This window comes from Eptatretus burgeri, chromosome 2 (assembly GCF_056783735.1).
Source record: "Eptatretus burgeri isolate ZD-2024b chromosome 2, Ebu_testis_v1, whole genome shotgun sequence".
NCBI classification, from domain to species: Eukaryota; Metazoa; Chordata; class Myxini; order Myxiniformes; family Myxinidae; genus Eptatretus; species Eptatretus burgeri.
Window position 1 is genome coordinate 111965508 of NC_140962.1, and position 26662 is coordinate 111992169.

General features: G+C 42.5%; 1 protein-coding gene and 1 long non-coding RNA gene across 5 annotated transcripts in view; one reads left to right on the forward strand and one right to left on the reverse strand.

Annotated features, from left to right (window-relative positions):
• The first annotated feature begins 12718 nt into the window (after positions 1-12718).
• LOC147032845 (uncharacterized) overlaps positions 12719-26662 on the forward strand; it is a 29884-nt gene continuing 15940 nt past the window's right edge. Inside the window, exons 1-2 of the mRNA XM_085870756.1 lie at positions 12719-12999; positions 20912-21196. Coding sequence (XP_085726882.1) covers positions 12945-12999; positions 20912-21196 — 340 coding nt within the window. The 5' untranslated portion in view covers positions 12719-12944. The remainder of the gene's footprint in view (positions 13000-20911; positions 21197-26662) is intronic.
• LOC147032846 (uncharacterized) overlaps positions 19032-26662 on the reverse strand; it is a 49943-nt gene continuing 42312 nt past the window's right edge. The window contains exons 5-6 of one of the 4 annotated variants that reach the window (XR_015055376.1): positions 19848-19881; positions 19032-19382 (exon numbers count right to left, since the gene is read on the reverse strand). This is a non-coding gene — a long non-coding RNA (uncharacterized LOC147032846). Of the gene's footprint in view, positions 19383-19847; positions 19882-21075; positions 21218-26662 lie in introns of those variants that run through there. The other 3 variants (XR_015055377.1, XR_015055378.1, XR_015055379.1) reach the window with 3 other exon arrangements.

The window sequence follows — 26662 nt, forward strand, 5'->3', positions numbered from 1 at the left end:
ATGGAAGTGAGTGGGGGTGAATTGACCTGTGGGTACTTGACCGTTTATGGCATACAACATGACAGACTTGGGGGTGGTGATTCCATCAACAAGACAAAAAAGGAAGGAAGGTGGGAGTAACTGTACATAGGATGGGTTACTGCATTGACCTTGTACTGCTTGTAATGGCTAGGGACGGGGCACAGTGGAATTAACAATGGACAAGGAAGGTATAAATTAGGTTTTTGTGAAAGTACAGATGGCAGGCAATAGTTTATATATGGAGAGTGGAGTGAAGAGGAAAACAAGGATGGGGAATGGATACAAGAATATTTTGAAGCATATGAAGAATGAACTGTCTGGTTGATTCGATGTGATCAGGCGAATCTTTAAATAGTCGGTGAGATCTTAAAAAAACAGGAAAAGAAAAGACAAGAGCGGCACTTGGTTGCGTGCATACCTCCGTCAGGCTGAACAGTTTGTTTTGTATCCCACCTATAGGCCAGATCAGGATCTGGATTCGGACCTGAACCAAAATCTAATCGGCTTGTTCTTGAAACCTACCAAAGTCATCGTCCAAGATTCGTCCGAACACACCCACAACTTAATTTTTGAGACGTCATGCTGTGTATCGTTTTTTTTTGTCCCATCTCTCAATAGTGAAGAATCCCTTATATATTTTAAAGAATTCGTGTATCCAGGTCAGGATTTTCACCAAAATCTAATCAATTCGTCCTTATCACACACACCCAACCTGCCCACCAAGTTTCATCCGAATCTGTGCACAACTTTTTGAGATATCATGCTATGCAGTAAATCGTTTTGGCCTTATCTCTCAATGGTGAAGAATCACTTCAAAATTTCTAGTCGCCGGTTCTGGATCTTCACCAAAATCTAATCAGTTCGTTCTTGTCACACACCGGACCTGTTCACAAAATTTTACCCAGTCTGTCCACAACTTTTTGAGATATCCTGTACACAGACAAACAAACACAAAGACATAAATGGGGTGAAAATATAACTTCCTTCACCTTCGGTGGTGGAGGTAACTAGACACCAACAGGATTTGGAGGAGGGAGAGAGGTTTGAGAGTTCAGACTTGAGATGAGAAAGATGTTTTCTGGCTCTCCTGAGGGTAGACAAACACTTGTTCTGAGCTTTATGGAAGGAACTGAAATTACCCTCAGTTGGATATGCTTTCCATGAGGCAAAGGTATTTGCTTTCTTCTCAGAAATTACACACACAATTGTGATGAAACTTGAGCACCATCTTCCTCATCTGTGATGAACTAAAGTTTGTTCATGGCATTAAAAAATAATCCAATCGTATTTACTTTCTTCTCAGTTACATATTTTGTGGGTCATCCATGCCTACCTACAGTGGTTCCCTGGTTATCTTACCCAGCTGCTACCAGGTGAGCACCCAGGGGTATTGCCCTTATGTTCCATTTATATATTGACATGTGGTGCATGATTTGTCACCTCAGTGGTGCATGTTTCTGTCTGCATTGTCACTGATGATTCGTCAACAAGCAATGAAATCAGTCCAGCAGCTGAGGGGATGTGTAGCATTGGGATTCTCATGTATGTACTATGTGTGAATGTCTTTATAGCTGTGGAAGAACTCTGGGAAGGGTTTGAAACAGCAAAGGACTTATCTTGGGTAGCCTTTCATGGATTCCTTATGCAGCTTTCTTCGGCGAGAAGAGCATTGGAGTTGATATATAAATAAATAATATATATGTGTATATACATATATATATATATATATACATATATATATATATATATATACCAATATGTGTGTGTGTGTGTGTGTGTGTGTGTGTGTGTGTGTGTGTGTGTGTGTGTGTGTGTGTGTGTGTGTGTGTGTGTGTGTGTGTGTGTGTCCTCCATATCTCCAAAATCATGACACCAAGCGGCCTGAAACTTTTCATGCATAATAAGGGAACTCGAAGGAAGTGCATGAATAAAAATTGGGTATTTGGGTCAATTTAAACACCCCTTTTGAAGATAATTAACAGCCTTATTTAATTATCCTTCAACAAGGCATTCTGAGTCTGCTCTATGTCAGCTTGCTGGGGTCTTAATTTGCCATTTTGTTTGGCCTCTTCAAACATGCCTTGATATGGAAACATGATCTACTCTCACAGACTAATTAAATTATATACAGTAATCAAAATATTACTCGTAAAAAAAAAAGAAACATTAAAAAAAAACTGTAAAAAAAACTAACAGCATGAAATCTCAAAAAACAACCAATCAAGGGAGGAATGACATGACATTATGATGCCACAATACGACACCACAATCCTCTTCCGGTTTAGCATCCACGATATCTTTTGACTTTTTACTTTTGTTGTGGGATTGTGATGGAACAATGTCAAAAGGTATCGTCAAACCAGCTGTGCCCATGGACATCCTCCTGCAGTGGGTCTGTTTCTGAGGAGGTCATGGCAGGATTTGCATTCTGGCCACCATAAAAAACACTTCACTCTGCAAAAACACACTAAGTGGTGTGTGGTGGGTTGGTGCTGAGGTGCCATCCACCAGACGGTGGTCTCCTCGGGTTAACCTGAGACGATCCCTTCGGGTGGGTGCCTGGAATGTCCTATCCTAAATAGATGGGGTTGGGCCAGGTAGCTGCATGGGGGAGGACCATACGGAGGCCCCTGGAGTTTCATGGCATTAAAAAAATTTCACGGCAGAAAGTGGACGCAGCGACACACTGTGACGCATGCTCCCCATGAAATGTATGTATGTACGTATGTATGCTTGTATGTGAACACATGGTAAAAATGTAAAACAAGCCGCTGATCGCCGAATGCATTTTCACATCTCATTTTAAAAGTGCTGCACAGATTTTTGTGACTTAAAAAAAATTATTTTGAATTTCTAAAAACTTTTTTTAAATCAATAATTTTCATACTGCGTAATGACGAAATTGCATTCTCTAAGACTGTGTACTATAAGGGATTGCTATATATACAGGATGTTTCAATAACAAGCTCAAATGAGCAAAGATCCTCGTCCTCTTAATGATGACGTCATAAAAACGAATATGACGTCATTGTGATGTATCAGGTTTGCGATAAATTACCTGTGCTAATGCCTGGCTTGATTCCTGCAAACAAAATTCAAACAGCTTGCCTAGTTTCGCAGATAATGGTATAGGCGATTTCAATTAGCAGCGATATTAATATTATGACAACTTTTTTTCTAGGAAGAATTTCCAAAATCGGAGATGGTTACTGCCTGCGCGTGGGCTTTCTGCATATACATGGCAAGTTTCACGAAGATCCGATGAAAACTCTGGGTTGTGAAACAAAAAATGTCAAAAAATAGGAATGATGTCATAAAAATTGATATGACGTCATAGTGATGTATCATATGTGCGGGAATTCATCTCTGATAATGCCCTGTTCGATTCACGCAAACAGAATTCAAAAAGCTTACCAAGTTTCGGAGATAATTTTTTTTGGGCGATTTCCATTAGCTGAGATATTTTGACATCATAACTTTTTTTTCTCGGAGGAATTTTCAAAATCGGTGAAAGTTACTGTATGCGCAGGGTATTTTTGCATATATACGCCAAGTTTCAGGAAGTTTCGATGAAAAATGTAGGCTGTGAAACAAAAAAGTGCACAAGAAGAAGATGAAGAACAACAACGTGAGTAAGTCCTCCACGAGGAGCTAAAAATGGACTATTTGAGCAGCCTGATTATCTGTTGTTTCTAAAGCTACACACTTCTTTCATGCAGGTTATGGTGGTGATGGGATGCCATTTCTAACAAATAATCAAGAGGACCCTTCATCAACTATGTTTACAGTGAAACAAAAAATTTAAATTGTGACTGTGGTTTGAAACAAAATCCCACATGTAGGTGGACCAACGATACTGTCATTATTACAATGTTTACACCCATAATGGACCTTCCAATGGGAGCATCCAGTGGTTGTCAAGCACTTCCAAGCACACGGAAGTGTGAAAAATCTAAATAAAGGCAACAGTGACCACCTACCAAGTGTTACCAAGACCCAAGGGAACATTTTATCTTTTGGGATCATACTCTGTACAGTCTGCCAAAGCAGTCTCCTGGGCTATTGGGCACAATCCTGTACAGGTCACCATTCCAACACAAGATACTCAAATGGCTCAATCATCCCAACAAACTGGAACTCATTTTGCCAAACTCAGAAGGATAACAGGCTGAGTCAACCCTACCTGGTATTAATTCAACAGCCAAGCAGGATTTGAACTCAGGACCCTCAGATCCCAAGCCCACCACCCCAACCATTAAACCAACACAAGGCAATGGCATGACATTGATCTTGTAAGAGATTCTGCTATCAAAAGTCCTAATAAATCCCACCATCAGCGTTCCCAAGAACTGGCAATCTCAGCCTCATCTGTGTGATGCATTCTCACTTCTGTACTCAAGCTCTAGCCCAACATCATATCTGAAAGGCATACACTAACTCTGAATGACATGGCAAACCGAGTAACCATGTGTGATTGGTTCAGGGACCGAATGGAAAGGTACCCAAATTGGTTCAACTCCCTGTGGTTCTGTGATGAAGCACATTTCCATTTGAATGGGGCTATCAACAATCATAACAACAGCTTCTGGGGTGCTGAGCCTCCTGAGGATGTGTCTGAGATGTCTCTCAAGAATTGAATGCCAGATGTGGTACGCTGGGACCGCATTGGTTCGAGGACACCAATGATAAGACAGTGACAGTCAACAGCGAGCAGTACCTTGAGGTCTTACGCCGATCCCATGCTGATCTCATTCAACTACTGTCTCCAAGCCAACTCAGACTTGCATGGTTCATGCAGGACGATGCTCCACCGCACATTGCAGGTGAAACCATCGACTTGCTCCATCAGTTGTTTGGAAATCGTGCCATCAACCTGGACACAGTGCACGAGTGGGTGTCTCGCAGCCCGGATAGAAATCTACTGGATTTTTTTTATTTTGGGGTGCTGCCAAAGGTCACGTTTATGCCAACAAACCTTGAACCCTGGCTAACCTGAAGTAGGAGGAGGAGGACTACCATCGGGCTACCACTCCAGCCACTTGCAGATGAGTTATGGAGAATTTTGGTGTCAGATCAAAGCCTACTTGAACAGAGGTGGAGCTCACATTGAAAATGTCAATTACAAGCAGTATAATGAATGATTTGAAAATGACATGGTGTTTGCTTTCCGTCAATGTATCACTGAACTTGCTACTTTTTATAATTCTTCGACAATAAAACGTTCAAATAGTCAACTTTGTTTGAAACACCCTGTTTATCATTGAGTACGGTAGTACTCCATATCGAGAGATGATATGAGAAAAAATGGCTGCCCATTCAAATGTGTATGCAGTGATATGCTCGTAAATTCCTAAAGAGTGATCACGAGCATTTAAAAGCCATACTTTTATTCTCGCTCATTTTCTGAACGACGAAGACTTAAAAAGATGCCAGAATACACCATTAAAGTACCCCGAGAGGTCGCTAAAATGCAAATTTGTACTTCTTCCCCTCCAAAAACAATGTAAAACTGTAGCCCAACCTAACTCAATAACTGCTGAAGCCATGGTTGTGATTCCAATGCGAGGAAGTTACTTTGTCTGTCGACTAGTGCATGCAACCCAATATTTTAAAATTCATCAAATATTAATCGTTTGATGAGGAAAAGAAATCGAACGTAAATGTGGAATCAACCAAACCAGCCCAGGATTGTGAGGGGGGAATTGTACACCAGACAAAACCATTCCCTGAAACAAGAACAATAATAAAAATTAACAAACTTCTGAAAGGATGTCTTGGGGATAGTGTATGTGAAATTTTGCCTCAATCTGTCCAGCCATTCTGGAGAAGAAGATTTTTAAAATTTAGTAATTTTCAATCCAAGATGGCTGATGAACCATGTGACCTATGACATCATAAATTTAGATTCTGCCTCCAATCCACCAGTGGAATACGTGTGTGAAGTTTCGTGTTAATAGAATGAGGTGTGTTTTTCTATCCAAGATGGCCACCAAACCATGTGACTTACGATGTCATAATTTTTACTGTGCATGCAGACATGATGGAAGATGATGGTTGCAAATTTTCGCTTTGTTCGGTTATGTGATTCCAGAGAAAACATTATTTAATGTTTTTCTTGAATCCAACATGACTGCCAAACCATGTGACCTATCAATAAGATAAGAAAATATCAAAAGGCACCAGTTCACCGCTTGCTTGATATGTAAATCGTAAAATGTAAACCAAATTTCGTAAATATATCTTGAGGGGATTTGTGGTTAAGCTCCGGAAACGAAATGTGACGGACGGACGGAAGGAACCCATTTCTATATCCCCCGCCAACTTCGTTGGTTGGTGGGGGATAAAAACAATTTAATAACCTGGATGGATTTAACCCACACACATATATATATATATATATATATATATATATATATATATATATATATATATATATATATATATATATATATATATATATATACATACATACATACATATACATATATATATACACACACAACATTAAGCGTTATATTATTTTTAATAAAATATTCGCATTGACATTTCCGCAGGATATGTGATAATCCTGCATTCTGGACTGAGACAAAAGCAAGGGGATTGAGGGGCAGGGGAAGATGTAGACTGTACCATAAGCTGAATTTAATAACATAGATGTATTTAATCCATACCAAAATAACAAAATATATAAAACATTAAGCATTTTATGACTTTAAAAAATTGCACGTGAAAAATAAAATTAAAAAATATATAAAATACAAGAAAGCAAAGGCCATCCACATCTGTTTTTGGGGATATCGATAAAAATTTGGTGGTGTAAGGAGCGAAGAGGGGGAGATTGTTTATAGTTAGGGAATTTTAGCAAATTGTATTGACCATCTGTGAAAAAAATTGCTTACCAAAAAATTTCTTCACTAACGTATTCATCTAGGTGTCTACTAACACCTATCAATTAGTGAAAACCCAAATCCTTGTGGAAAATTCTTGGGAGCCAATCAAAGTTCAGGTTCTCAGAGGGCCTGCGCGAAAAAAAAAAAATCTGAAAAATTAACTTTTGCCAATATTGACTTGCAGGATGGCTAACTAGGGTTTTTTTGGGGTGCTGAATTGATTCCAACCATTAGATTTGAGGAAAAATGAATTCCTGGCCGTAAAATATTGATGCGATACATTTTTAGATATATCTCAGACTGTGTTTTGCGGTAATTTGGCTCAATTGATTCAGATTGTTCAAATTGTGCTGAAACCAGCATCCAACATTTTTGAAACCACTGCTCTATTGTTGGTTATACTTGTGCTCATGCTCAGTAGAATTCTCTGTGTTAGCTGACGTTAGCTTAGAGCTTTTAGCTATAAAATTGTGTACCGGACTCAATAGAAGTTGAATATATTCAACGTAGAGTGGACCTATTAATGTTAAAACACATCACTGTATGTGGTGATTGGATTGATTGAAGAGAGATTGAAGATCTTCATCACAGGTCATCTCAGCTGCATCATTGGAATGCTCAATACCTTCGCAGCAGCGGGCCACCATCAGTATGCAAAGGGAGCAAGGCTGTATGTACAGCTGATGAATCAGCGACAGGAGAGTCTCATGTTCCAGGAAACTCTATCCAAGTTCACTTTGTACGGCAACCATGTAGTCAGGTTCTCAGACCATGAATGGTCCGGCACATGGACCAATATCACGATAGAAACCACACTCATGCGTGAGGCAAAATCCTCCGGTGGTCTAAACAGAGGCCGCTTTTGGAATGAGTCTTCTCATAAGTCTTGGGTTCAGACTCTGAACCACTTCTCATTCATTCACCAAGAGCTAGAAGGAAGCATGGTCAAATGTGGGGTACCTGTCCACACCGACGTTAAAAGAGCCCAAATGAAGAGATAATGATGCTGTCAACACCATAGTTGGGTGGTTGGAGGAAGTCAACCCTTTCGATGCCACACGGGACAAGAAGACTCTGGTGTCCTTCTCAACTGGGTTCAGCAGCACTCCCGAAGACCAAGTCAACGCTGATCAAGCAGAAGAAGTTGGAAGAGCCATACAGGCTAAGATGGATGGGGAAACTGTTGTGGATGCAATGGTAACCAAACACAAGGTCAAATCACTTGCAAGCCTCAGATCTAGACCCAAAGTCAATGGCGAGAAGCTGGTCATTGACTCACTGAAGCTATTCAACCGCCTCATTGTCATCAGTGAGCGTGAAGTCAAGACCAAAGAAGCTCTGCGCTTTGAGTTGACGCCAAAACCGATGTCTCTGACAAAAATCAAAAGTTGCGAAAGCCAAAAAAGGCTGCCCGAGCAAGGTGGCACCTTGCTGAAGGCATGTGTGGCACCTGTCGAACAACCCCCGTGCACAAGCCTTGTGGTTGATGGTGGGTGGCTCCTGCACAATGTCAAGTGGGAGGCTAACCTTACTTGGAAGGATGTTGCCGAGAGCTACCTCCAGTTTGTGAAGTCCATGGGGAGCCATCGCCTCCGGATAACAGTGGTCTCTGACGGATATGGCAGCTCCACCAAGGACCATGACCACTTGAGACGAACAAAGAATGCATGCTGTGACATTCAGATTCGTCTGGATCTCAAAATCATCATTGCAAGAGAAAAGTTCCTCGATAACAAGAACAACAAAGCCCAGCTCGTTCTGCTCCTTGCTCAGACATTTAGTAGGAATGGAATTGGTGTACAGCAATGCTCCGATGATGCAGACACCTCCATCGTCTGCGCAGCTCCAGATGAGGCAAGAGAGTCCCCTGTCGAGGTGAGGGCTGAGGACACAGAAGTCCTGGTTATGCTGATTCATCATGATGCAGACCATCTGATCTTCCTCACGATAGCCAAAGAAACATCTTACAATGTCGGAAAGATCCAGGAGGCCCTCCCAGAGATATACCAGAGGTAACTTATCTTCTTGCACACCTTCTCTGGCTGCGATACAGTGTCTGAAATTTTTGGGTTTAGCAAACCAACTTTGCTAAGCAAGCTCTGCAAGACTGATGAAGCAGAGAGGGCAATGGACGTGTTTATGGACATCCGAGCTGAGAAAGGTGATATCATTAAAGCAAGCTGTGATCTTTTCATGCTCATGTTCCATGGGAAATCCTCCAAAGACTTGGAAGACTTGAGATTCGACATCTTCAGCAAGCAAGCTGCTACTGGGAGCATAAAACCTGAGAACCCCCCCCCCTCCACCCCGACAACAGGAGCTGCAGCACAGCACTCTCTCCAAGCTTACCTCCAAAAAAAAGACTGGCTGATGCTGCAAAGTCCATCGTTGGATGCCAGGGACTATGGATGGCAACTCACTGAGCAAGGATATGCCCCGGTCCCTTCTACAGGCCCCATTGCACAGATTACCTCCTGACGTTTGCCAGCTGCAAATGTGCGGGGGACTGCAGCTCACTCAGGTGCTGCTGTAAAAAGCAAGGAGTCAAGTGTATTTCTGCTTGCGGCATCTGTCATGGTAACTCTTGCCTGATCATAAACCAGTTGGATGACAAGAGGAATGAGGAAGATACAGGGGAGTTTGATGAATAAGGTTGTAAAAGCTGACGAAGCAACATTTCCATTGAGCACAGTTCTGTTAAAAATGTCAATAAAATACATTTTATATGATCAAGGAGTGTTTTTTTTCCTCAAATCTAATGGTTGGAATCAATTCAGCACCCCCAAAAAACCCCGAGTTAGACATCCCACAAGTCAATATTGGCAAAAGTTAATTTTCCGATTTTTTTCGCCCAGGCCCTCTGAGCACCCAAACTTTGATTGCCTCCCCAGAATTTTCCACAAGGATTTGGGTTTGCACTAATTGATAGGTGTTAGTAGACACCTAGATGAATAAGTTAGTGAAGAAATTTTTTGGTAAGCAATTTTTTCACAGATGGTCAATACAATTTGCTAAAATTCCCTATCATGTGATATTCATTTCAGATTTTTTTTTGATGTTGATCTCTGTGAGGATCTCCTTCATCATTCCCATTGCTCCAATGATCTCTGGTACAATTTCAGATCTCTTTAACTACCAGGATCTTTTCACTTAACTTGTGAGATCTTGGTATTTGGTCATTTTATTGATTTCTGCATTGTTTAGGCCAAAATCGGTGTGTATGTGTGTGTGTGTGTGTGTGTGTGTGTGTGTGTGTGTGTGTGTGTGTGTGTGTGTGTGTGTGTGTCACATAACATATCATTCTCTCTGCTCACCCCACCTCCTTCACTCTCCTTTCTCTCTTCTTTTCCTCCCCTTTTATACGTCGTTTATGCATTTTATCAAAACAAATCGACCCCAACCGCCCACCTCACCCCCTCCATGTCATTCGGTTTTTGTAAGTTTATCGTCTGCTGTGGTTCGCAACGCCACGCAGATTGCATAACAAGCAAGGTATGTATCCACCCAGAGTGGTGGTAGAGCAGCAAACATTGTGTGTTTACTTGACTTTATATCCCATGTACTGGAGCAAGCAGGATGACCTCGATGTGTGCTGGCAGGATGGCCTGTCCAGCTTGGATTCGAATCCTGACCCAGGTATGAACTGTCATCTTGGTGTTTCACAGACCCGGTGATTCATCAATGTGTGTGTGCCGTCCCTCGGATGGACGTTAAACTGGGCGTCCCATCTGATGGCATTAGTTGGTGGATGTTCAAGATCTTACGGCGTCCTTCGTGAAGAGTAGGCGAGCTATCGCCGGCACCTTGGCCAAGAAATTTCCAAAATGACTGCCCTAACCTCATGTTCCCCTGTCCCAAGGGAACAACGTGCAAAAGGATGAACCCCCAAAAGGAGTCTCTGCACCCCTTGGCTGGGCGGTATGATTAGTAGTAGGTGAATGTCAGGCTTGGCCAGTCCATGCATGAAAGACTTGGGCCCAACTTACTGCTTGCCCATCATCAAAAGATCAGAGTCATTGAGATTGTTAAATTAGTTTTAGAGAAAGACACTGCAGGTCTTCATGGCTGATCTCGCAGTCACGACTCGCTGCTGCCCCCAATGGGGAAATCTGTAGCTTTGTAAACATGAGAAGGAAAAGTCTGCTATATATATATATATATATATATATATATATATATATATATATATATATATATATATATATATATATATATATATATATATATATATATATATATATATATATATATATTTTGAAGACTCGATGGTATCATCCATGTACATGTTTCAACATCATCCATGTACAATCACTGGACGGCATCATCCCTGTACATGTTTCAACATCATCCATGTACAATCACTGGATGGCATCATCCCTGTACATGTTTCAACATCATCCATGTACAGGTTTCAGCATCATCCATGTCCACTCACTGGACGGCATCATCCATATACATGTTTCAACATCATCCATGTACACTCACTCGACGGCATCATCCATGTACATGGTTCAACATCGTCCATGTCCACTGACTCAATGGCATCATCCATGGACACGTTTCAGCATCATCCATGTCCACTCACTCAACAGCATCATCCATGGACACGTTTCAACATCATCCTCGTCCACTCACTCGACGGCATCATCCACGTACATGTTTCATCATCATCCATGTACACTCACTTGACGGCATCATCCATGTACATGTTTCAACATCATCCATGTACGTTTCAACATCATCCAGGTACACTCACTGGGCGGCATCATCCATGTACATGTTTCAGCATCACAAATGTACAGTACATGTTTCAACATCATCATACATGTGCATGTTTCATCATCATCCATGTCCACTCACTCGACGGCATCAGCCATGTACATGTTTCAACACCATCCATGTCCACTCACTCAATGGCATCAGCCATGTACATGTTTCATCATCATCCATGTACACTCACTCGACGGCATCATCCATGTACATGTTTCAACATTATCCATGTCCACTCACTCGACGGCATCACCCATGTACATGTTTCATCATCATCCATGTACACTCACTCGACGGCATCACCCATGTACATGTTTCAACACCATCCATGTCCACTCACTCAATGGCATCAGCCATGTACATGTTTCATCATCATCCATGTACACTCACTCGACGGCATCATCCATGTACATGTTTCAACATTATCCATGTCCACTCACTCGACGGCATCACCCATGTACATGTTTCATCATCATCCATGTACACTCACTCGACGGCATCACCAATGTACATGTTTCAACACCATCCATGTCCACTCACTCAATGGCATCACCCATGTACATTTTTCATCATCATCCATGTGCACTCACTCGATGGCATCACCCATGTACATGTATCAGCATCATCCATGTACATGCATCAACATCATCCATGTACACTGACTCGACGGCATCATCCATGTACATGTTTCAGCATCATCCATGTGCAGAACTGTGCCTGCTGCATGTGCTGTTCTGAGCAGCTAAGGAGGAGAGTTTAAAAATGACATCTTAATTAGGTTGTTTCACAATCCCATGTGTTTTTATTTATATCTCTGTGACAATATTTGTACTTTATCATTATTTCAAAGTTATCCCACACTCTCAAACTAAATATTTTACTAATGCCTCGTTCCTTTGTCTTGGCCATGTCTGTGAAAGGATGTGGTGGGTCAGTGAGGGTCCATTCGTGGAGTGAGGGTGGGAGTGAGGATAGGAGTGAGGTGGGGAGTGAGGGTGGGAGTGAGAGTAGGATTGAAGGTCGGAGTGAGGGTAGGAGTGAGGGTATGAGTGAGGGTAGGAGTGAGGGTAGGAGTGAGGGTAGGAGTGAGGATGGGAGTGAGGATGGGAGTGAGGATGGGGGAGGGGTTAGTGGTACGTTTCTCTCCACACACAGGTTCCACAGATTACGGATAACATGCTGCTCACGTCCTGTTCTTGTGCTATATATTCCGTGTACCCAGGCCGTTCGTGCTCTGTCTGCCGGTGACTGCATCCCTGCAGTATGTCTGCGCAACAGGCAGCTGGTTCCTCGCTGCCTCTGCTCGTGCTCACAGCAGGTGCAACTTGTTACCATGTTTAAATTCGCTCATTAAAACTTTTGAACAATGTACCTTCATAATGCGCAATCTGTAGCAATTGAAAGCTTTTTCAATGAACCATATCGTACATCTAGTATGTCTGCACGCCACGTACATGTGCAACTTGTTCGTGCTGCGTGCGGTATATTATACATGGTATTTTAATCCATAATCGAGCATTTTATTTTATTTTAAATAATGTTGCTTTGCTCATATTTCGATGAATGCCCCCGTTCGTTTAAGCGGATTCCAATTCATGTCTTCACTCGTTTCGACGAACTTTAGTCGTTAAGTTGGGCATCAGAAGACGGAGCTCGGCTCATCCAGATGCAAAAAAACCATTCGTCTTTCTTTTGTTTCCTTTGTTTCCTTTTGTTTTGAGGACCAAGTTGTGAGTTTTTCCCACGTTTAGCATACGCAACGGTTTTTAAGATGTCCTTTTGCAAAAAAAGTATCAATTTTTCTCCGAGGTCTCGATTTGTTCCCTCGGTGTTTGAACTCACAAACGATGGATGATCATGTTGCTAAGTTTATGGGGCCCGTTATGAAGTCTGTGTGTTTGGCATGCGGATGGCGTGCGCCCTTCCTACACGAGTAAACCCATTTCAATGCGCAACACACGCTCTTTACGCAGCAAGGTGGCTGAAGGGTTCCCCAAAGGTTCCTTCATTACGAGGATCACTCTCGACGCTTGCAGACAGTCCGTGCTTCCACCGGGCACAAGAAAAATCATTTTACGTGAGCAACCACGGAGGGATACCCCATAATTATGGTCGTTTTGGTTTCTAATGAAGACGTGGGTTTCTTGAACGAATTTGAATGTGTGAATAGGGAATGCATGGTAGTGCTGGAAACAAAGGCATTAGTGCAGGGGAGGTTAGTGTGAACGACCTACCCCCCCCCCACCCCCCGAACCGAAAAAAGAAAATATTTGTCAAATCTCATTTTCTTCTTTTCTTGACTGTGTCTGAAAGTTCGTCCTGAACGTCGACCCTCCTTTCGATTGAAACCTCGTTTTTCCTACCTCTGGCATGGTCGTTACTTGAAGGGTAATATTCACAGCAGGCCAAACATAATAATCAGGGGATTGCGATTTTCTCCTTGTGCTTGTGAAGAGTTCATCGGTCAGAAACGCCCCCACTTTCTCCCATAAGTTCCTGCATTTCGTTTATTCGAGAAAATGCCATGGAAATCAACTGTGTTCATCACTAAGATGTACAACAGATTATACATATTCGGGGCTGTTTTCAATAATCCTTGGTGTATATATATATATATATATATACACACATATATACACACAAGCCGGTTGGCGACATGGGTGGTTGCTATATCATTGCATACTAGTCATAGTTTTTGACGGATCGGGCTGAAATTTTTTGACAAAGAGGTAGATTATAGTGCGCATAAAAGCGCGGAAGCCGATTTTTGATTTTCGAAAAAAAAAAAAAAATTCAGATTTTTTTTCAAAAATTTCAAAGTCCCGTTGCTAGGCAACGGTGGCATCCATAGCAACAATGCTCAAAAGAATACAACTAGATCCTGGTATGAACCTACCAGTCAAGTTTCATCAAAATCGGTTGACTCCTCTGGCCTCGAGAGCTGTCCATTACATACAAAGACAGACATACAGACAGACAGACGGAAAACCTGAGAATAAGGGTAGTCTAGCGACCACCCAATATATGATATTTGCTTTGATGATAACCTAATTTGCCTTTGTGTTCAACTTTTACTCTCTTCTGTGTTGATCGGAGGTGCAAAAATGTCCGCAATTCCAGATTGGTACAACAAAGCCTTTTTCGAGCTGTCGATTAAACAAAGGACTGTGCAAATGTTCAGGGCTAATGGAGGGAAAGTGTGTGAATGTATCTACTCCTCTGAGAGGATTTGACCTAGGAAGCTGGAACCTTCAGGGATGAATGAGGGTGCCCTGAAGTTGTACCTGTGCAAGTTTTGTTTGATTCCATCAGGTTTGGGAAAAACACTTTTCAACCCATCTTGGAATTTTATTCCTTTGGGAGGGAAGGAGGGGGTCGTATCCAATTGGAATTATCTGACGTATATAACCACGATGTATTATTTATGCACATAAGCAGTACACGTCTTTGCTTCATGTACGTAACCCTGATTATTTATTTTATTTTTGGGAGCAATTGAGGTAGTAGTTTGTTGCTTATACACCACCCAGATAAAGGGATGTGCCAGAAAAAGCGTGTTGCGCGCTTGGAACAATATCACCCGAAGGGCGGGTACTCTTCGAGTAGAATGAATAGAGAGACTTCTCCTTTGTACTCAAAGCTGAGAACTTCACAAATGTTTTGTGAAAATACACCTAAATCTCATAACTTATGTCAGTAGGATGCCAAAGTTTACCTTCATCCTTATTAGTGTTCTCAAATTATTATTATTGAAAAACAGACTCGAACCGGAGACCTTCAGTATACAATCGTGAAATTGCACGAAAGTTTAGTGACTTCTTTCTCGCCTTGCATTGAAGCAGCATGCCAATTTTTCAACGTTTTAGAGTTATTGTGCAGGAAACAAAAAAAACTAGAAAGAGCAATCAGAGATTGCAGACCCTCACCAGGAGTTGTTTTGTGTAGCAAATAAATCGAAGGATGCACTAAATGAAAGGTCGTTGATTGGAGATGAAAGGTCAAAATGGTCTAGTTATAAATGTGTAAAGATCAAAGGTCTGAGAACTTATTATGGTCAAATGGTCTGAAGGTTTAAAGGTTAAATAGCTGGAAAGGTATGAAAAGGTCTCAATGGGTCTAAAGGGTTGGAACGGTCCAAAGAGTCTTAAAAAGTCGAAGGGTGTATACTGTAATTGTAATAAAATACAAGGGTGTAATTTAAAGTCTAAAGGGTTGAAATTTTCTGAAGTGGTCAAAAGGGTACCAGAACCATAGAAATATGTATATGTATATATTGGACAAGCTGGTGTTTCCATACTGATTGTATAGAAGTTAGGGGGCTGTGATTGCATTTGATTGATTGGGATTGATGGTGGGTGGTATCAGGGCCAATGAGCGAGGAGGGTGTAAAGGGGGTGAGGTCGCTGCCCTGGGGTCTGTTGAGGGGCCCGAGCTTCTCCCGTAGTGTATTTTTAACACTATAGTGAAATCCCTTGTCGGCTCATCATCACTTCCTCATCGTTTTATGATCGAAGAGTCATTGCCGGTGAAAGAACACGTTTTGCTTTGTTTTAAGTCCCACGTTCTTGCAGGGTTGGCCAGGGGAAGTTTGGCTCAAGCCTTTCACGAACCAGCTGGTCAGGCATGAAGTTCGACTAAGGTTAGGGCAGGAATCTGTAATTTTCCCAGGGTGCTGGCAATCGCTTGCCGACTCTTTACGAAGGACACTGTGGGATCTTTAACGTGTCCACCAACTAATGTCGTTGATGGGAGATTGTTTAACATCCATCCGAGGGATGGCAAACACATTCATGAATCACACCGTCTGTAGAACATCAGAATGACAGTTTATAGTTGGGTCGGGATTCGAACCCAGACAAGAAAAACAAACGCAGCACCGAAAGCAGCCGCCGACACATGGACAAACATGAACTTCAACTTGTGCAATAGATTTATTAAAACTTTATTGACTTTTAGACACTTATGCCATGATCGAAAAAGGCTGCTGCTGTGATTTTGCTTTGTTTATGAGCTTGTTGCTGTTCTAATTTAAGATCTTCATGGAAGAAAGTTACTTTTAAAAGTTACTAAAGAGAGAGAAACGGTTCTAATCGGAGACCATGGTTGCCTTGCAACCCGTCGGACCACAGAGTTATCTGTGGCCGGCGGCCTCAGGACCAGAGATTTGGTAAGGGTCCTCGGAGTTGGAGCTCCCTTGTGATAAACCCAGACAACCAGTTATGATAAACCCAGTCACAATACATTGCAAGATTAAAAGAGCCATTACAAAATGGGTGGCGATGTCTGTCGGTCCATTAACATTTCAGCTTTTTTGCTTCTCCTCCCTTATTACTGGGTCGATTATTTTGAAACTGACCGTCAGAGCCACTAATATCTATTGCTTAATCAGCAGTATGATGGATTTCCCATCAAAATATTGTTATGGCTGTGGAAATTCGCAAACCACCATTCAGGGCCCGTAGGTGAGATATCTCTAAGTACATGTGTCGTTCGCCCCAAATCCGTTGCCTTGAGGGAATTTATGTGATTCATCCGGGCTGCGACGCTTTGAGATAGCCATTTTTTTCTGTTCTATCTTTATTTTGAACCAACCACGTCTCAACTGCCATCACACAACAACCACGCCACCATCTACGCTCCCACAAACATCACATCACCGCCATTCCCAACGGCACCATAACCATCAACCACCACCGAAAACTCTCCACCACCTTCACCTCTCTCCTTCTACGGCCATTCCCGCACCACCTGTGAACACTGAACGTCGGGCTGTCTCGGGCCCGTTCGGCGATTGGTGCCGAGCGCACTGAGCCGCGAGCGCAAATAGCGGCCTTTCCAAAGGAAAATTCGGATCAAGAATGCTACACGCCCACTTCTCCTTCGTCCAATAAGCAAGCGCGGGGCGGCTTGGCCCCGCCTCCAGGCGTGTCTGTGTGAAATCGATATATGCAAATTCTAGGATCAGGGGAGATTCACGCCCCCTTTCCTCTGACCAATGGGCGAGCGTGGCTCCGCCCCCAAGGTCATCCTGATCCGGATATTTGCATATTAGCTGCTCCTGCCAGCCTATAAGAAGGCGAGTGCAAGGCGAATGAAGTCAGTCAAGTCGGGTGGCGAAGTCATCGGTGTGGCAGAGAGTTGGGTTCTGCAGTCGGCTGAGGAGAGTGTCATCGAGTTGGGTTCTGGAGTCGGCTGAGAAGAGTTGCGGGAAGAGGCAAAGGAGCTCGGGTCCGAGGCGAGAAGGATGGCGGTCGGCGACGAGGTCGCGGTGTGGGATCGCTCGTCGCGGAACCCAAGCCTGCCAGCCATTCTCCTCCCCCAGGGCATCAACAATTCCCCCTTTCCCCCACGCTGAGATAGTGCAAAAGGGGGGCCCCGTTCCGACCCCACTCCAAACGTCGTGCCAACGAAACCCGCCAAGGAGCACGGAGTCGGGGCACAGCCACGCGGCCACATCTGCGGCTCGCCCGCCAACGCGTCACGAGGACGTGGGTAGGACCTCCCGGGTCTCGCGGACCTGGCCGCTCCTCCAGGTCACGCGCACAATTGGCCTACAAGCCTGTCCGCCCCCTTGTCTATGAGGGTAGCTTCTTTCCTTTGCTTTTGTGTAAATGTGTGTTGGCGCAGTCTGTAAAGTAGAACTGTACAAGTGTTGCCGTGTGTGCGCGTAGTCGGTAGTAACTCTGCGTCTTGTTGCTTTTGTTTTGGTTGCTATATGTGCATTTTGATTGTACGGCTGTATATATGTGCTTTCCGTGTGCCGGGAAATAAATGTGCATTGTGTGAACTGTTTTCCCGTTTCGCTTAGTCTTTTCTTTATTGACCCTCCATCCTGCTTCATGTAAAGGGTTCGTAGTGGGTGCAAAACGCCTGGTAAATAATCTGAACCGTTGAGGTCGACGATAACACCACTCGGTTATCCCGATAGTACGGAACGGGCCGCCCAAGTGGCTCGTGTCCGGAGTCGACCTGTGGCGAGGTACGATCGCCTGGTTTACCATCCGCGTGGGTACTTAGGTAGGTCGAGTTTGGTGAACAACCCTATCCTACGCGGGTGGCCGATTGGCACGATTGTGGTGAGGTCAAAAGGCCCACCCGTGACTGGCTCCGCGATAGTTCCCGGAGGGTCACGACTGAATTGTCCGTCCGGTGGGCGACGCGGTCGCGATTCGAGTGACGTGGCCGTCCGCACGCCGGCGGGCACGAATTCGCAACAATATATTTAGAGAACAAAACGAGCGTTGTTCAGCACTCTGTGGATACCCAATGGGACACGAGTGGAGTATTCATGCAGAAGTATTTCACAAACAGAGTGAAATGCGACACAAATACTCAATGGGCTACCAATCTTAGATCATGGAAGAGGAAGGTAATGGGAGGAAAAAGGACAACACACTGATAGGGCAACAGTACGTTGTACACAGAATGAATGAATGAATTAATGAACAGGAAAAGAGAGATAGAGAAAGAGATAGAGATGTAGATATGAGGAAACACAGTAACCTGCAAAAAAAACAAAAAGACTGTTCGCTTGGGTAGGGTTAAGGGGCATAGAAAAGCTGTGGGTAGGAAAGAGGGATGATATGATACGAGATGGTCATGTACCTGTTTGAAGCCCTGGAGGGAAGAGTGTGCTTGAACCGCCTCTATAATTCCAGTCCGAAAACGGAAGAAAAGAGGAAACCACAGAGTATTATTTTCCTGCGAACAAACTTATTGGGTAACATTGCTCGGCTGCCAAAGCAACTTTGTTCATTGTGAGCTTAAAGTCCCAAAAGAGTGTTGGGAGGTTATAGGTCTCAGCTCATAACACATCCTCATTTTTTTACAAGCAAAATCTAACCCAGTACATGAGTGTGGAGACAAAGGGCAAAAACGTAATGTACTGTCGGTGGGGCAGGAGATATATGCAACAAGTATGGGAATGACAAGAGGGAAGAGGAGAGGAGGAAACTTACAAATGTGAGGGTTGGGGCAAGTTTGGTGTAAAGAATACGGTACATCCATGATTACAGGTAAATATGGTAGATGACATGATGATGTGGTGAACTGCCAAGTTGAAGCCCAAGAAGGAAGAGTGTGATTAAACAGCTTCAAAAAGGACATTCCACACAACAACATGAAGGAGGATGGAGATTGGCAGAAAGCCTGGATTTTGGGAATTACCGGAAGATGGAAGAACCCGTGCATCCTGGAGGAGCTGGGGAAGGTCGGATGGCAAAGAGATTAGAGTGAGAAAGACCAGAGGAAAAGCAGTAAAAACCTGCAGTTTAGCTGTACTTTGGCTCTGAATTAGTCCCAATTGGACTTGGGCCGAGAGGAGTGAGATAATATTTTTTTTACTCTGTCTGCCTGTTTGGCAGTCAAACAGAATTGAAAATTATTCCAAACATGAAACTTGATGTTTCCAGGATGTCATAAAGGACACAAACAACAGGCAAATAACTAATGTAACATGTCAAATAAGGTGGTGTAATATCCACTGCATCAACTGCGGTAAAATTCCGGAATTTATTTATACAGCTTTTGCAATCTATATTTTATTTCATTTTAATTATATACTTGAACACTGTAGAACACAAAATCACCTTATTATTGGTTCCAAAAACCTCCAGTACTTGGACAGTGAGTTGGTGAATAAGACTGCATCAACAGCACTAAATTTCCAGAAATAATTTTTTTGTATGACCTTTACTACGTTTTCAATACTACTCTAGTTATCTCTGAGCTGTGAGCGGAGGTTGTTTTCAGCCCTGTTTGTCTGTCTGTGAACAGGATATCTCCAGAATAAAGTAGTGGCTAAAGTCGGACAAAATTTGGTGGACAGGTTGGATGTATCACAAGGACAAATTGATTCCATTTTGGTGAAGATCCACATCCGGAACCGAGAATTTTTGTAATTTTTCAAGTGATTCTTCACCATTGAGAGATGGGGTCAAAAACTACATATAGCATGATATTTCCAAAAGTTGCAGACGAATTTGGATGAAACTTGGTGGATGAGTTGGAGAGGTGACAAGAATAAGTCCTTTCGATTTTGGAGGTCCGGATCCAGATCCAGCCCATCAGTGGGAATGTGGGATACAAAATGTAAATGTACTGTTTAGTTTAATCGAGGTATGCACTCTACAGAGTGCCGTTCTATAGTTTTTGCTATGTTTGCATTACTTTTATTTCCTGTGATAGAGACACATCATACATTATTCTGTTTTTATTGATTTTTTTTTCAGGTATGATGAATGCACTGCGTATAGAACCACAAAATCCTGTTTATCAGGAAAGGAACAACCTCACGCTCACGTGCTATGGTGAAGACGAGTGTGAGAAGCAAAAAGTCATGTGGACATTTCCCACAGACATTGCTTTAATTGGAAAGCAGATGAAAAGAGAAAAAGGATACGTCAGTCTCAACTTTCCGGAGCTTTCGATGCTTCATGATGGGGCGAGGTTTCGCTGCTCTGCTCATGGTTGTAAAAACTTCACTGTGCCACTGGAGGTGCGGATATCTATCTTCTGTGAGTACGCAAGGGAAGTGCCTTGAAAGGATGGTGCACATGATTATTATTTTACCATTTTCACAATATCAACCAGTTCCTTTTTTCAAATCTTCTCCTCCTATTCCATGCCTTTCTTGACATTAACCATGCAGTTATCTCACCATTGTCAGAATTCAATCTGATCATGACAATCCTCATAATTTAACTTTATGGAGTCTACACTTCCCTAATACAAGGTGTGTGTGTGTGTGTGTGTGTGTGTGTGTGTGTGTGTGTGTGTGTGTGTGTGTGTGTGTGTGTGTGTGTGTGTGTGTGTGTGTGTGTGTGTGTGTGTGTGTGTGTGTGTGTGTGTGTGTGTGTGTGTGTGTGTGTGTGTGTGTGTCAACCTGAAAGAAAATTAGAATTATTTAAAATAGCCAAACTGATTTTTTTTTTCTTGCAACATCTGTTTTTATAAACAGATGTTTTAAATGTTGATATTGTTAAGGAATCATTCACAACTGAGTGTGGAATATTTAGGGGGTTTGACAGGAATGCCCTATGACAGCATAATGGCAGCAACACGTGGAAATTCCGCGTAATGTAAAATGTGACTTCGAATCTTCAACCCTTCTTCAAGTCAACATCTCTCCCCCTTCCAACTCAGCATCCTTCACCCCCGCCCTCTCCCAATTTGAAATCCACATCCCACCCCCTCCCTTGCAAGGATCGATACACAGACTGATGAGACTTGTAGTGATCTTGAACCAGTATGGAAGGTAGAACTCTGCTTTTCAGTTTTTCATTATTTCCATTCATTTGTTGTCATAATACCCCCCAATTATTTGGGGTATTAGGACAACATGCAAGGATGTGTGATGTCAAGAGCTTTCCCTCACCAAAGGCCACATCAAAACCCTCCAGGATTCTGCGCTCAGTTTCTCTTCACTTCAAAACATGTCTAATAACTAAATTAAATTTTAAAAACCGCTTTCGATTCATAATTGTACCAACTCGTTTTTTGTCACCTCTAACTTGCCATGGATGCATTGGTAAAGAGTCAGAGGTTCTGTTTGTAGAATTCATTCGTTTCCAAAAGAATTAAGTTTTGTCAGTGAAGTAAAATGTACGAAAAGGAAACCTCGTCTTTTTTTTTTCCTTTTCTTTTTACAGCATAATGGTCACTAACTGTTAAGACTGATGAGGTTTCTCAGTAAAATAAATCGATGGAAAGGTAATTGTATGTTGACAGAATTGACTGAATAGTTTGTGGTTATATATATATATATATATATATATATATATATATATATATATATATATATATATATATATATATATATATATATATATAAAAATATAGAAATCTGCTCTAAAATGAGGTATCATTCAGTTAAATGTGCTGCGGTTACGACATTTACCCCATTCAGACGTAATCCTGCAACTTACGTATATACATATATATATATATATATATATATATATATATATATATATATATATATATATATATATATATATATAAAAGAAGAAGGCACTTCCAGCCAAAAGTAAAAACTAGATCAACTCCGCTAATTTGAGCAAAAAAGCAAGAGCAGACCCGGTCTCAGGAAACGTTTCAACAGCTTCATCAGGCACAATAGACCCTGGGCTTGGACACGTCCGTTTTTTATTTTGAAATGACTTCTCATTTCCGGTCACTTGCTTGTGTTTGAGGTCAAATGAAGGAGTGCTTTTTAAAATTTCATTTTGAAAAGCAAAATAAATGTCAAATCACATCATTGAAGGGGTGTTCTGCTCTGTTTTTACTTGCACGTGATCTGGTGTTGTATGTGTGTGGATGAGTATATGTGTGCGCTTCTTGTTGTTTTTGTGTTTGTGTTTCTGGGACACGAACTTGGCTGGTTTCATGTCCGGGTTGGGCATGATGAGGTGTTGGTTGTGCGAGTGTTGGGGTTCTCATTGGGTGTTGTACACATGCAGATGTGGTGTTTGGGATTGAGTGTTGCTTGTTGCTCACCTTATCCAGCTGTTTGCATCATCCAGTTTTTTGCCATTTGTGTCAGAAGTGTGTACTGAGTGGGTACGTCCACCGTCTTCACAGTTAGACCACCCTCCCGGCTCTTCACGTGACATGCTTCCAAAATCAATCTGTGTCGTTTGTTGGACACAGGTCCCAAAGTCAAATTTGTGACCAGATTGCAGGCAATGACATGCTATGGCTGATTGGGTCACCTTTCCAAGCCTAATTGCTCCATCATGTTCATCTCGCCGTTGTTTTAAATTTCTTCCAGTTTCACCAATGTAGAATTGGTCACAGTCTCTGCATGATGAATGGTAAATTACTGCAGATTTATCACCAGTTGGTATTGGGCCCTTTAGTTTTTGAAATGACGTTATGGATGGTGCATAGAAGCTTGTCGACTACACCAATCCGTGCGTTACATACCTTCCTGCCAATCCTTTCAGAAAGACCTTGGTAGTATGGCAGTGCACAGTGCCAAATGTGTCTGGCTCCTTCCGTTCTGACTGTTTTGGTTCTTTCAAGGTGGGGAGTATCCTCTTGCTATACCAATTTTTGAGCAGGAATCCTCCAACTAATCCGATTTATTTAATTGCCTCGGCTTTGGATGATGACAGCGTCTATGCCAGAGCTGCTAAGATCTGTGCTACACTGCGTTTATGGGAGATGTGGTTGAAGGAGTTAAAATCCAGTAATCTGCTGGTGTCGGTGGGTTTCATGTAAACCGAAGTTTTTAGGGAGCAGTCAAGCTTATGCTGAGCCTCCACATCCAAGAAGGCCAGTTTGCTTTCTTTTCAATTTCCATTGTGAAGTTAATGCTGGGGAATACCCGGTCGATCAAGTTTTTTTTCATTTGGTTGGAAGTGCCTTCTTCTTTTAAAAATGTGTAATCCCAACTGCCTCAGTCTCATACGAAAAACGAATATATATATATATATATATATATATATATATATATATATATATATATATATATATATATATATATATATATATATATATAAATAACACACACACACACACACACACACACACACACACACACACACACACACACACACACACACACACACACACACACACACACACACTAAGCAATAATGAACTGTGCTTCCCCAATATCTCGGGTCGCGAACCTATATTTTATTTTTTCGTTTTTTTTTCTTTTTTTTTTCCTGTATTTATATTTTCATTTACGGACACTTTCCAACAGTTCTGTCATTTCCCCCGGTGTATCGGCTTCATTGTCCGTCGGTACACAAAATTTCAGTGCTTCCCCATTGTCTTGGGTCTCTCACCTGCATTTATTTTTTTTAATGTATTTAAATTTTCATTTCCAGATGCTTTGACGGTTTGCGATTTATTTTTCCCGGTGTATCGGCTTCAATGTCCATTGGCATGCAAAATTTCAGCTTTCTACATCACCCGGAAGGTACCGAACTTCAACGTCAGTCAGTGAGTGGTTTGAATGAGCTTCATATAATATATACAAGAACACAAGACCCGTCGCTTCGCTGACGGAAATACCAATCTTTGCTTTGATGGCGAATCAATAGGGTAATAAGAAAAAGGATTCTGAGTGCAGGGATAACAAACAAACACCGCAACTTGGCATTTGCAGTTTCGGCACGTGTACCCATGTACCCATAAAAAAAATTGATTTTTTTTTTCTTAGTTAAAAACCTTCCCGAGAGTTCCCTGAATGAAACGTAGTTCAATTTATTGAAATCCGTGAATTCGTTCTCAAGTAAGAACATGACAAACACACAGGCCAAAATATATATATATATATATATATATATATATATATATATATATATATATATATATATATATATATATATATATATATATATATATATATATATATATAGAAACATATATTCGGTATTTATATTTATAGAAGCACATATTTATATAAACATACATATTTATATAAACATATATATTGTTACGTTTGAGGGGGGGGTATACATTCAAAGGGTAATTAGGATGTTTAATTAGGTATGCCATGCTGTTCGAGTTTACCAGGATCTCGATGTAATAAGTAGCAATTCAGTGGTGATAAGTTGTCTAGTAAATGTTCATTTCTTCAAGGGGGAAATGATAATTGTCACGTAATTAGATAGGGACACGGGATAGGGTAAGTGTGTCTACGTAAACCCCTTTTAGTAGTCCCTGGAGGCTGGCCGTGACGTCACAGGACAGTGCTGCGGATGGCTCCGCCCCGTGATCACGATTGGCGGAAGGAGACGGCGGTGGGCCAATAAAACGGCTCGATTGGAAGTGACGAGGACGGGAGGATAAAAAGGTTCTGTTCGGGGTCGAAAAAGAAGAGGAAGAAGATCGGGACAAAAAGATCGTGTTTTTTTGGTGTGGAGGCTGTTGCGCGGGAAGCGTACTTGTTGTTGTGCCGATTCGATTGTGTTCTTCATCATGTCTTCGAGCCTTGCTGAGCCTCGTGCCTCACCTTGGTTGGCTCTGGGGTTCTGCTGACCCGGAGTACGGGGTAGAACGGCGGGCGGACCGGCCTCCCTCTCCTGCTCGCAATTTGGCGCCAGAACTGGTTCCCTGGCGGCTGTGAGCGGACTTGGGCCAGGACCAGGAGGTCGACAGCACCACGGTTTCTCCTGCCCCCCCCCCCCCGACGAGAGAAAGGCCAGCTCGTCCGACGCTGATCCAGGGACAGTTGCGTCCACACCACGGTCCAGCCTGACCACCAGAAGTAGCTACGTTTTGTGTGTGTGTGTGTGTGTGTGTGTGTGTGTGTGTGTGTGTGTGTGTGTGTGTGTGTGTGTGTGTGTGTGTGTGTGTGTGTGTGTGTGTGTGTGTGTGTGTGTGTGTGTGTGTGTGTGTGTGTGTGTGTGTGTGTGTGTGTGTGTGTGTGTGTGTGTACTTGGCGCCTTGGAGGGTTTGAGATCTGTATATTCATTGGAATCGTCTGTGTTTTCCCCACGCCCGATCCCACACCATCCCGTCGAATCGCCCCGGATCCCTCTTCTTGCCGAGTCTTGTTATTTCTGGTTAATAATAAAAACAAACAAACATCATCAACTCAGTGAAAAGTGACTCATGCCACCTTCCTCGTCCCGTTTGCGGTAGAGCGATTAGAACCGCCATGTTTGAGTTATAAATAAATAAACCGCCTCCATAGTTTCGGCTCATTCTACGTTGGCGGGACTGTTCAAGTCCCGTGGACGTCACATTGGTGTCAGGGTGTTGGATGTTCGAGCCCCTCTAAATTATATTTGGTATCGGGAGAATATACCAAGATTAAAATCTCGCCACAAATTGGAATGTAAAATTACTACAGAAAAGCGCGCGAGCGCGGGAATATTTTGGCGGGATTTTTCAAATTAAAATTAATTGGCGGCAAACGGGACTTCTGCACCATGGCGGATGTGCAGATGTTCGAGGAGGAAGGCCACGTGTCTGGCAGCAAGTCGGGGGAAGAAGGGAGAGACGGGGGTAGGGTTGGAACC